The 13,294-nt window shown below is 39.0% G+C and overlaps 1 protein-coding gene across 1 annotated transcript; it reads left to right on the top strand.

Moving 5' to 3' along the window:
* The first annotated feature begins 4,422 nt into the window (after positions 1-4,422).
* nr4a1 (nuclear receptor subfamily 4, group A, member 1) lies at positions 4,423-9,561 on the top strand. The gene is made up of 7 exons (XM_073823205.1): positions 4,423-4,539; positions 6,082-6,863; positions 6,954-7,083; positions 7,182-7,345; positions 7,734-7,936; positions 8,019-8,197; positions 8,279-9,561. Exons 2-7 carry the CDS (start codon positions 6,084-6,086, stop codon positions 8,533-8,535), a joined length of 1,713 nt encoding a protein of 570 aa, XP_073679306.1. The 5' UTR covers positions 4,423-4,539; positions 6,082-6,083; the 3' UTR covers positions 8,536-9,561.
* Positions 9,562-13,294: the final 3,733 nt, after the last annotated feature.

Here is a 13,294-nt window from a genome sequence, read left to right as displayed (position 1 = left end):
TAAATAAATAAAATAAATGGCTTGGTAAGCAAAAGAGACTTCTTTAAAAAAAACAAAAATCCTTTTGACTGGTAGTGTCTATTAAAAAAAGAGGTTTAGTTTTTTCCACTACACCCAGTGCTGTCAGTTGCATAAACTCTAATCTCACTAGACAAACATTTTCAGTAAATGGAAGAGCTGAACACCTTTGGGACGAATTGGAACGCAGATATCAAGCCAGGCCCATTAACCAACATGAGCACCTGACTGCACTGATGTTCTTGTGTCTCAATGCGTGCAAATCCCCACAGCCGTGTTCCAACATTTAATGGAAAGTCTAGCCAGAACAGTGGAAGTGGTTAGGGAGCAACAATCCCCTATTAATGCCCATGGTTTTGAAATTAAATGTTGGACAAGTACACCGTTTAAGATGTCCACTTGCATTGCCACTATATTAGTGGCCTAGAAATAGCTAGTCTATTTAATTTTACACAACACAGGCCAAGGTGATCCATATAGTGAGTCAAGCTAAACAACTGTTATTTGATGTTGTGTGGCAGTTGTTATTTTCTTACTCGTTTGAGTATTTTTTTTATCTTTTTTTTTCTCGTAACACCTGTTCCGATTTGATCGCTTTCTGCGTGTCAGCACAATGTTTTTCTCATGGTCTTGTGACCACTTCCTCGTCGTCTTTTTCCTATCCCGCCCCTCGTGACAAGTTCAGCTCAACGTATATGCCAACAACTCAGCAGCTGTAAGATAATTGAACTATAACTGTCCCTCGGTGCTCGTTTACCTTCTCATCAGTCCCTAAAAGGTTTATTTTAAAAGTAATTAAGCTCGTGATCCGGCTTATGGCACGATGTAAATGGACGCCGTAATGGAAAACTGTCGCGTCATTTTGCAACAGGCGCTTCTGCTGTATTCGGCTGGGCTTCCCCATATGGCAGCGCGCGGGAGGGATTCCTTCTACGTCAGCCGGCGCGTCATGACGTCATTGACAGAGCTTCCTCTTTTTTGGTCTCTGTGACTGAGACAAGACACATCCTTTCTTTTCTCCGACTGCGCGGTCAAAAGAGGAAGAGTGAACTGATAGAGAGCTCGATGGCGCGGCTCCCGCTCTTCACAGGTGGAAGAATGAAGGAGATTCCGCGGCTGCCTTGAGAAATAACAGGCTTGTGAGCAAAAAGTCTTTGATCAGGGAAAAGATGCCAACTCGTGATAACGGCGGAAAGAAGTAAAGCCAATTCTGGGTATACAGCCTGAGAGATGGAAATTGGCAAAAACACGGAGAATGTCAGGAAACACCGATAAAAGACGTCAACTGGATAAAGCGTGTTTTAACTGCAACCTACCAAGAATATGCAATAAATGTCACATTTAACCCCAAAATAAAAAGAAATAAACATTTTTACTTTCTTCATAATTATAGCCTATATATTGTTTTGCATGTCTGTAATGTTGTGTGTTGTAGCTACGTTTTAAACTGCAAAAAAATAAATAATTATTGTATTTGTTGCACTGCCTTTATCATTTAAAAGACATTTATTGAATAATTATATTTTAAATATGCATATTTATAAGCTATTTATTTATTTTGGAGTGAAATGTGACTTGGACAAGAGATTTAGTCTTCAAGATGAGTAAAGAAAGATATTACTGGAATAGCTCCAGAAATCATGCATACATAACTGAGAGTAAACTAATTCTTAAAGGTTAGTTCACAAAAAAAAATGATGTTATTAATTCCAAACCTGTAAGACCTTAGTTCATCTTCGGAACACAAAGAAGATATTTTTGATTAAATCTAAGCTTTCTGACCCTCCATAGACCATGGTCAAGGCACAGAAACGTAGGATGTCGTAAAATGTGATCCTAGACTGCAAAAATCGTCTTTTAAGTTGTCCAAATGAAGTTCTTAGCGATGCATATTACTAATCAATAATTAAGTTTTTATATATTTATAGTAGTAAAATTCACAAAATATCCTAATAATTTTTGGCATAAAAGAAAAATCCATAATTTTAACCTATACAGTGTATTGTTGGCCATTGCTACAAATATACCCATGCTACTTATGACTGGTTTTGTGGTCCAGGCTCACAAATAGTCAATGTGACATCATTGGTTCAACCTTAATTTTATAAAGCTACAATAATACTTTTTGTGCGCAAAGAAAACAAAAGTGCTCTCGGATTCATTAAAAATATCTTAATTTGTGTCCCGAAGATAAACAAAGTTCTTACGGTTTGGAACGGCATGAGGGTGTGACAGAATTTTCATTTTTGGGTGAACTATCCCTTTATGTTTCTATTATGCTTTGTCTACATGTGAAACACCTATATTAGAAAACAAACAGATTACAGTTGCACTTTCAGCCTAATATTATTCCAGGTCAAGCACAGGCAACACAATTTTCAACCTATATTCTGTGTCAACTTTGTCAGTTAACTGACCGCCCAGTTCCTGCTATCATGTTGGCCTACTCTGAATACTTTTGGAGACCCGATGTCCTTGTTTTTAAATACCTGAAACGGATACTGTGTCAGCGGCCTGCATTTCATGTTACTTGGCCACCGGGCACTTGAATCAACCTATTCAGCAAGACTGGGTCACTCGTTCACTGCGTTTCACTGAAAGGTTACACCCGCCGATGTGGCAGAGGAAAATGGATTATGACACGAAAACTGTCTGTCTCAGGTGCGAAAGTACTATGTGAGAAACAACTGATACGGACTGCTTCTATCATCACCTAGCCCACTCGGCAAGCACAGTGGCGTACTGGATCTGGATCAGGACATGCCCTTTAAAATAGCAGCACACCTTTAGAAACTCATGGGTGGCTGATGATTTATTATACCTAAAAGGTAGCCAACTAGAGTATAATTGTTTAGTAGTATGAAAATGTACACCTACTACGTGGAGAGACAGGATGTTTTTACATTTGTCAAGAGGAGTTACTAGTGCTCGAAATATCAGTTTAAGATGATAGATGTCAGTAAAGCCTTTTTCTTTAAATGTGACCCTGGACCACAAAGTCTTAAGTAGCACGGTTATACTTGTATCAAAAAAATTAATAAATTTATTATGATATTACATAAAGATCATGTTCAATGAAGATATTTTGTAAATTTTCTACCATAAATATATCAAAACTTAATTTTTGATTAGTAATATGCATAGCTAAGAACTTCACTTGCACAACTTTAAAGGCAATTTTCTCAATATTTTGTTGTTTTTGCACCCTCAGATTCAAGATTTTTAAATAGCTGTATCTCAGCCAAATATTGTCCTTATTTATTTAGCTTTCAGATTATGTATAAATCTCAATTTCAGAAAATTGACTTTTATGACTGGTTTTGAGGTCCAGGGTCACAGATATCTTTGGTCATATGAATCATTTCTGCAAGTTAAAGTGAAACTTAATTTAACTGTTGACCTTATAGACAAACATGTCTGTAAATAAGGCAAACAGGGCCATAAACACCATAGAGACTCCATAGTATTCAAAATAGTTGTATCAATATAGATTTTTCAATATTTGATGTATGAAAATTTTACATTTGATCCCTTCACAATTTGGAATAGTTCATTACATACTGTTTTTGAGTACTAACTGGAAGTTCAAGAGTAGTAGTGCAAAGTGCCAGACACATTAAATATTTGTGACTCGAAGTTATGCTTGGTTTTCATTCCTAGTTAAAAGGAAAACGTTCAAGCATGACAATCACCGCATGACACGAGAGACGTGACATTTACTGGAACTGTCAATCCCTTGTACACCCTGTATTGTAAAACTCAGACAGCGCTGACTTCCGTTTTTATTTTTTCTTCGAACACTTTCATGTTTTGACACGTTCAGGCGGTGAAGGTGTAGCCCTACCCTCTCCTCGTGGGCTCCTTGTGGTTTTCTTTAGGAGGGAAATGTCTCATGCGGTAGCGATAATAACTGAGAATTTAAGTGAAAATGTAAAAAATTTGAAAATAATTTCCATAATGCATTTACATTGTATAATATATTGTTATAAAACAATATTCTAACGATATATGCGTATTAAGGTAACTTAAGATGTTGTTAGAAATACGTTTATTTTGTCACAATAAATCCTGTTTACAACGTAAAACATTTCTTTTTAGTCTTTCTGATGCTCGTCTTTACTTATCTGCTAGTTATTTGTGTCTTCTCCTCACTATTTTTAACTAAATTCAGCCAGTTGCACAGCAGTACGCTGCTATAATTAGAACAATAAACGTGCGGATTGTTTGCGTCAATGGAATCCCGTGTGTGCGTCATGTCTTTTGACTGAAGCGCTCTGATTGGTCGGCAGCCGGAAAGATTTACCGAGGATCTCCGCCCCTGCATGGCCATATTTGCCAGTGGAACGCCTCAAGAGAGGATGCACCTTTGACGTAACGGCACAATAAAGTAGTCGCTATATATCTGCTCGCTCACAGAAATTTGAGAAAACCGTCTTGTCGTGGCAGGGGACGTTTATACATGGTTATCCATCACTTGGAATACGGACACTTATAAGTCCCCTCACCACAACACATTTTCAGGTACGTAAGTATTTTTGCTTTTAATATTCGGAAGTCAGTCAATACTCTTTTCTTTTAGCTTGTATGCTGCTTTTAAATCTTATACGAACGGCAAATGAGTTAGTAGTAATACAACTTAGGTGTGCGTGTTTATAAACTGATGAAAGGTTTGTGGTGTCTTGTTTTATATATTTTGTATTCTTTACTACATGGAGAGCAGAAGTGAATAGACTAGTGCGTATCAGTTTTGAATCGAAAGCGCAAAATCAGCTGGCGTCTGGAACTTAAAATGTAAAAGGATCTGAATGTAACAAGATAAGAAATGTGAACCCGTAAGAAATTAAAAAATAGACTGAGAGGGTGTGTGTGTTACAGTGAGTGGTGCGCTTCTGCAAGCGCACGGTCTCAATGCAACAGGTGCTCAACAGCCAAAAACTTGTCTGCATACACTTTCCTTTTAAACCCGACTGTGCTTAAGCTATGTATGATACATACATATATTAAACAGTTAATATAGGTAAAAGACAAATGATTAAAAACGAGAAGTTCTTATAAACGCTATTATCATATCTACACATTTCGTTTTACTCTAAAATGTCAAGTGGTGTAGCCTTTACGCACAAAGTAGTTAAATACTTAACCCCTGATACACAACTTATTTAGTGTACACACACTAAAATATGAAGTTTTGTATAAAAATATTAATAGTAATGACCTTGGATCTCGACAAGGGGGTCCTGTCTGTTTGTTTAATTTTATTATTAATATTTTGTAAACAAAATCACTTGGTTTCCTGCATGCTGGTTATGCCACACTGACTGTTTTTTCACAATAATATTCTAAAGCAAAATTGCTTCAGAGTTGCACCACCTAGACATTTTTGACTTTAAGAAACATATCTATTGCTATTGCACTGACCGGTGTATTATATTACCGGTGTGTTCTCACCTTGCTCTGGGTTCAAGGTCATAAATATCTGTCAAACACTGAGCCATAATTGTCTTTTGCATTTACCAAGAATGTTCTGCAGAACTACTCTTTTAAAACAAGTTGATAGAGACTAATATTTCCATTTCCGGTCTAAAGATTGAATTGACGTGGAAGAATAATGTTAGAAATGTAGTATGATTGAATGTAAGCATTTTTTAATGCGGGTAGTTTCTTAAATTATCTTATCACTTGCCTTATGGAACACTATGTCTGAGTTTGTGGGGATTTTTGAGTCTATCTAAAAAAAAAGTTCCATATACATGCACACACCGCCCACTCGCCCTCACAAACATACACACCCTCACTCAGTGAGGCAACCCACGTGTCATGTTTGTCTGACGTTCTTAACGTGGTAACACAATAAGCATGGCTGCCCTTTCCAGCCAGACGGCTCTCTAAGTTTTCTGAGAAACAAGGCACAAGGCATTTCAGAGAACTGTGTCTATACAAACTCTTTGGCTGACGAGTAAGTCTATCTAGGCACAGGTTAGGATGCACTACTCAGCTCTTTAGGCATTCAGTGGCAATATCTACGGGGTATTGAAAAGTAGATGTTGTGGTTCTGTTCTACAGAAATGACCTGTGTTCAAAGTCAACATGGAGTCCAGACCTATGAGAGCCCCCTCTTCAGCTCAGAGTTTTTGAATCCTGACTTCACCTCCAGGTTGGCCATGGATCTGACTGACCAGCGGGACCAGCTCTCCGCACCCTCCCTTCCCAGCATCACCTCTCTGGTTGGAGGCTACGTTGGGGAGTTTGACACCTACTCGTGCCAGATCGCCACAGGCCCTGCTTCTACCTGTCCAGGCGGCCCTTCCGGGCAAGACTCGTTCAAGCTGGACGACCTTCAGGTGTATGGCTGCTACCCAGGCACATTCGCTTTAAGTTACCTAGATGAGACATTGTCCTCTTCAGGTGGGTCAAACTGCTTTGGAAGTCCAGCATCTGCGCCATCTCCCTCAACCCCGGGATTCCAGCCTATGTCTGCCTGGGACAACAACTTCGGTCCCTGCTCCCCCGATGAGGGCTGCTGGGCTTCAGAGAAGCCTCTGAACCAGGCTGACTCTTTCTTCACATTTGGGCATGACGAGCTTTCCCCTTTGGGACAGCTGCAGCCACAACTCCCAGATCAGGATCCCTTTTCTCAGTCCCAGCAGCACGGTTCTCCACTTCCCTTCAGCCCACTCAACCTGGAACAGGGCAGCCGGGATGGCTCAGGACTAATGGACGGACACCTGTCTCCTAAAGTAAGGAGCCCCACAGGAAACGAAGGACGCTGTGCAGTGTGTGGAGACAACGCCTCCTGTCAGCATTACGGGGTGCGCACTTGTGAGGGATGCAAAGGCTTTTTCAAGGTAAGATAGTGTGAGCATGCTATACTTGTCTTGCTGATGAATTGGCATTAGGCTTATTTGACTGACTAGGTTTGATTTTTGATTTTGCAGCGCACAGTACAGAAAAACGCCAAATATGTTTGCCTCGCCAACAAAGATTGTCCAGTGGACAAAAGGCGGCGAAACAGATGTCAGTTCTGCCGCTTCCAAAAGTGCCTAGCTGTGGGAATGGTGAAAGAAGGTAAGAACTAAAAAAAAGAACATAATATCAATTCATTCAAAATACCCAAATACCCTTAAAGCAATTTTAACAAGTGATCATATTGTCCCTCTGTGTAGTTGTGAGAACAGACAGCCTGAAAGGTAGAAGAGGTCGTCTGCCATCCAAGCCAAAAGTTGTTCAGGACTCACTGTCTGTCACTTCACCTGTGAACATCATCGCCTCTCTGGTCACTGCCCATATCGACTCAAACCCTGCCAGTGGAAATCTAGACTATTCAAAGGTGAGGACAGAACAATCATGCTTCATAACAATTTGACAGCAAAGTGCTGTTCTAAGGAGGTCATCGGATGCCCATTTTCCACAAGCTGATATGATTATTTAGGGTCTTAATGAAGTCTATAACATACCTTGGTTAAAATTTCTCAACCTTATCAAAAACAGCTCTGTTCACAGCGAGCCGTTTCGGTGCATGACTCTTTTAGTGCCAATGAGCTCTGCTCATCCCGTCCCTCTCTTCCAAGCCATTTTCTGAGACTGTAAACTTTAGCCGCATTTTGTTACACTTGAGCTCAAACAGCATGTAAAAGTGAATTTTGCATCCGATGACCCTTTTAATAGTATTGTCAATTAATGTTAATTAACATATTGTACTTTTGCTCATTGTATAGTATCAGGAATCAGTATCCGGATTGTCTGAGAAGGAGGACGCCAACGACATACAGCAGTTCTACGACTTGCTAACAGGGTCAATGGATGTGATCAGAAAGTGGGCTGGAAACATCCCAGGATTCAATGCCTTCTGTAAGGAGGACCAAGAGCTTCTGCTTGAGTCAGCATTTGTGGAGCTCTTCATACTTCGGCTAGCTTACAGGTATGTGTCAGTTCATATGACACTCAATTATTTTAAAACTACTGTGAGGTGTCTAAGCATTTATTTTTATTTTTACTTGTAGGTCAAACCCTGAAACAGACAAGCTTATTTTCTGCAACGGTGTGGTTTTGCACCGGACGCAGTGCGTACGAAGCTTCGGCGACTGGATTGACTCCATCATGGAGTTTTCTCAGAGTTTACACCGCTTGAATTTGGACGTATCGTCTTTCTCTTGTCTTGCCACACTGGTCATAATCACAGGTAAATATTTTTTTATTTGTTCTACACAGACTTGAGAAATATGTGTCCTCCGAAAACAAATCTCTAATCTGTGACCAACAGATCGACATGGCTTGAAAGAACCTAAACGGATCGAAGATCTCCAAAACCGCCTGGTCACGTGTCTCAGAGACCACGTCTCCACAAGCACCCCTGAGGCCACCCGGCCCAACTACCTGTCCCGACTCCTGGGCAAACTTCCGGAGCTGAGAACACTGTGCACCCAGGGCCTCCAGCGGATCTTCTATCTTAAACTGGAAGACTTGGTCCCACCTCCACCCATTGTGGATAAAATCTTCATGGACACGTTGCCATTCTGAAGAGATTTTATTAATGGACAAATGGAGATGAAAGAGATGGATATGAGATGTTGGGGAGCTCTTGAGGGTTTGACTAGTCAAAGGACTTTATCGCTTACTGTTCTCTGCTTTCTTGAAATGGAATCAGAGAACGATTACATTCTACTTACGCCTGCATTTTGGAGATCACATAATCTTCAACACTGAACTCACTAAGAGACACAACAAGAATTATGCTTTGGTTGGTGTAACTCTAAACAGACATGGAGTTTAGTATATTTTAGCTGAAATGGCGGCTTCTGTCAGTAGCATTTCAGGTCAATGGTGCAAAACAGGAAGCTCAAATGTTCTACATGTGACTTCTGGATGAAAGAAGTCCCATCAGTATTACAGATGGCATATTCCACACAGAATCCAGTAAAGCATCTTTCAACTTTGAGTTAGAAAGCCCATGGACCAAAACCGGGAGTGCAAACAGCATTTACTTGGATGCTTAAATGGTCATACGAAGCCTTAAATACGCTCAAGTGCCAGAGGATTGTCTCCCTTAAATATGCTCAAAAACGTGCTTACACTGAAAACAGAGATACATTTGAATACAGGACTGATGTGAGTGCATTGGAGGACTGTGGTACACCGTCTAATGTTTCAGATCCAGTGACAATAAAGTCTAGAAACTTTAGCATATGCAGAAAGTGTATTTTAAGAGTCAGTAGTTTATATGAAAGACTGAAAAGTCACTGGAGATCCAGTGCAGCTACTGTACATGTACCACATACAGCCTCTTACATGCAAATACTTGGAGTATTATTACAGACGCCTGACTTAGTTTAGTGTACCGGTCAAACCTTAGAGTAATTATATTTGTATGTATGTATTTTAAAGATGTATAGGTATGTCTAGAGCTTCTGCAGACTGTATCTTTTCTCATAATGACAAAATCAAGATCGGGCATTCTGAATTTTTTTTACATAAAGTGAGAGGTATTGCTTACCTTTCATGATTTTGTGCAGCTCTCTATATAAAATAAATTTTGAACAGAAAACATCTTTGGTGCTTTGAAACATTTCTTTTTCTTTTATGCCAAAAATCATTAGGATATTAAGTCAAGATCATGTTCCATGAAGATATTTTGTAAATTTCTACCGTAAACATATCAAACCTAATTTTTGATTAGTAATATGCATTGCTAAAATGTCATTTTGATAACTTTAAAGGTGATTTTCCCTCAGATTCTAGATTTTCAAATAGTTGTATCTTGGCCAAATAGCGTCCTATCCTAACAACCTATACATCAATGGAAAGCTTATTTATCAGCTTTCAGATGATGCATAAATCTCAATTTCAAACAAATTGACCCTTATGGCTTGGTTTTGTGGTCCAGGGTCACATATGTTAGCATTTAAAACACATTAGTTTAGTTTATCGATAAAAGGGTTATAACAAGATCTGTGTGGCTCTTCTTCCATAAAAAAAAAACTGGTTAAAGGGTTTCTGTCATCATTAGCTCAACCTTATGTCATTCCAAACCTGTTTTAATTTCTGAAATATAAAGTAAGTGTTTATTACTACTTGAGTCCAATTTGTCAACAAATCTAGACCTGTTTTGTGAACTGGATTTACAATATCTAATTCAAAAGAGTAATCAGATATGCTGGATAAAGAACATGCCAAAAAGACCTATAGGGCTTAAAATAGAACACAATCATAAAGATAACTTTTATGACACATTTATTGTACTTTTGTCATTGTGCAGCTTGATAACTCCAATCTTCATTCACTGTCATTATTTGTGACCCTGGACCACAAAACTTTAGTCCTAAGTAGCACAGGTATATTTGTAGCAATAGCCAAAAATACATTATATGGGTCAAAATGATTTTTCTTTTATGCCAAAAATCATTGGTGAGAGGTATTGCTTATCTTTCATGATTTTGTGCAGCTCTCTACATAAAATACATTTTAAACAGAAAACATCATGCTTTTAAACATTTATTTTTCTTTTATGCCAAAAATCATTAGGATATTAAGTAAAGATCATGTTCCATAAAGATATTTTGTAAATTTTGTACCGTAAATATATCAAAATTTAATTTTTAAATTTATGCATTGCTAAGAACTTCATTTGGACAACTTTAAAGCAGATTTTCTCAATATTTAGATTTTTTTCCATCCTCAGAATCCAATAGTTTTATTACATCAATGGAAAGCTTCTTTTCTCAGCTTTCAGATCTCAGTTTAGAAAAATTGACCCTTATTACTGGTTTTGAGATCTAGGGTCACATTTTGAAAACAGTGGGCAAAAATTACCCTTTGGTGAAAGACAGAAAAAAAGTAAAAGTTTGGAATGACATGGAAAATTAAATTTTTTTTATTTATGCATCTATTTATCGTATAGCGCAAGTACAGTCTACTACAGTATAGTCTTACAACATCAACAAAAAAAAAAGAAAAAAAAAATGAATCTCAAAACTAGAATAAATGACACAAATTTGTTTCTTTAACGATATAGGATTTCAACATTGCTTTCATAACAGCGGTAAACTATGTAATCATTATGTCATCTGATTACTTCACTGCGATGAGCTTTCCCCTTCTAGAAGGAAGTTGTGGTTTTGAACATTCTCCATATGGACAGTTAGTCGGCTAATCTGTGTCATGTGAATGATTCAGATCTGTACTACTGAGGTCACAACGGTTTGACGTGCTTCTAGAACTATATTTAGAACTGTCTTTTTTTTTACTACCAGGTCATTTTCAATCAGATTATTGCACACGTCATTATATTGCTTTATGAGGCTAACAATAGCAGTGAATTTACTATTGCTCATACTCACCATGAGGGATTTCAACATATCAAATTCATTTTAAATTCTTCTTAAAATTAGTTGATTCAATGATTCACTTAGTGAAAATGTATTACTGATGAAAAATAAACCTGGTTAATATGTATTAAAAACACATTCCTGAACCATATATGATTACCAGTTGATCACAGAGACTAATAAGGAACTATGAACAACCACATCAACCTTAATGTAATGATGAAATAGAACTACTAGCCAATTTGCAGTTCCTCCCACAGTAGCCTGAATTGAAGGGTGTGTAAATCATCTCATCAGATTTCATTCAGCTAATTTCATCACAGCATATTAGGACTGGCTTTGTGGTACTGAAGCAGTACCATCTGACTGCGTCCTGTTTAAACTTATATGGTTTATGAGTCACAAGTGCCCCTGCAGACCCATCCTGCTACTATCATGCTACCTTACACCAGGCTGCGGAGGAACATGAAGAGTCTTTCTGTCCCTAAGTGGAATTTCGGAATAATTTTGTGCGGTACCTTCAAAACACTGAGCCTGCATGATGGCTGACTGTCACACTACACACCACAAGGCCTGCAGGGTGTCACATATCCCCTCCTCCCCTGCAGAGAACACCAAATTCTATGGCCTAATTTAGGGCCACTGTAATTTGCTCTGACACATCCTGAGCCTGCCAAGGTATGCGGCCGATGGTACCACCAAGGAAAGTACAACTGAGCAGACAGAGCAAGTGCCAGGGACTTTGTGTGACACCTTCCTCCAGCGCTCCAGACCAGCAGATGCATTTTGGGTCTTAAATTGAAAAGGATCCTCAACATCTGACCCAGGGCAGAAATGTTATGCAATATCCCAGGCCATTCTAAATTTAACTATATAATACATAATACCTGGGCGGTGGCAATGAAATTGCCGAAAGTGGCTTACAGTATGCCTCATGAAGTGAGTCATTATAGAAAAGGGATATCCCAAGAAACAATGAGTTTTCTGAGAGCGGGCCAGTGCTGCACCTTATGTTTTGTAATTATTTACATAGTTTGTTGTTGAAACTCTGTTCTTCGCTGAACTACACGTCTATATAAAGAGCTTGCTTGGTGTACTCATGTTTATATTTTAGTGAATAATTCACACAGCTCTTGTGGGCACCTTGCACAGACAGTAAGAGGAAAGAGGAAACCCTGTGGTAAGTACATTTAGCTCATCATTGTGTCCTGTAACTCAATCTGCTCCATTGTCAATTTGACAATGACAGATGAGAGGGGAAGAGCCCCATTTTCCTGTCAGTACTATGAACTAAGTTGATTCAAACTGACCTAGACCTATAAACTGCAGACAGACAGACAGACAGACAGACAGACAGACAGACAGACAGACAGACACAGATAGAGAGTACACCCCTCACATTTCAGCAACCATACCTTCTCAAGGGACAATGCTATAGAAATGAAACTTGGATATATTTTAGAGTAGTCAATGTGCAGCTTGTATAGCAGTATAGATTTATTGTCCCCTGAAAATTACTCAACATACAGCCATTATTGTCAAAATAGCTGGCAACAAAAGTGAGTACACCCTTATTGAACTTGTCCAAAGTGTCAATATATTGTGTTAGCACCATTGTTATCTGGCACTGCCTTAATCATCCTGGGCATGGAATTGACCAGAGCTGCACAGGTTGTTGCTGGGATCCTCTTCCACTCCTCATGGAGCTGCTGGACATTAGACACATGGTGCTTCTCAACCTTACGCTTGAGGATGCCCCACAGGTGCTTAATAGGGTTCAGGTCTGGAGACATACTTGGCCACCCCATCACCTTTACCTTCAGCTTCCTCAGCAAGGTAGTTGTCCTCTTGGTGGCGTGTCTGGGATCGTTATCATGTTGGAAACCTGCCATTCGGCCTAGTTTCTGGAGGGAAGGCATCATGTTCTGCTTCAGAATGTACAGTATATAATGGAA

This window comes from Garra rufa, chromosome 18 (genome assembly GCF_049309525.1).
Source record: "Garra rufa chromosome 18, GarRuf1.0, whole genome shotgun sequence".
Lineage (NCBI taxonomy): Eukaryota > Metazoa > Chordata > Actinopteri > Cypriniformes > Cyprinidae > Garra > Garra rufa.
Note: the sequence above shows the minus strand (reverse complement) of the source record. Positions and strands in the feature narration are given on the sequence as shown.

Coding starts and splice junctions, on each gene's coding strand:
- nr4a1 (XM_073823205.1), top strand. CDS start 6,084: ATGACCTGTGTTCAAAGTCAACATGGAGTCCAGACCTATGAGAGCCCC. Junction 7,084..7,181: donor TGTGGGAATGGTGAAAGAAG/GTAAGAACTAAA, acceptor CCCTCTGTGTAG/TTGTGAGAACAGACAGCCTG. Junction 7,346..7,733: donor GAAATCTAGACTATTCAAAG/GTGAGGACAGAA, acceptor CTCATTGTATAG/TATCAGGAATCAGTATCCGG.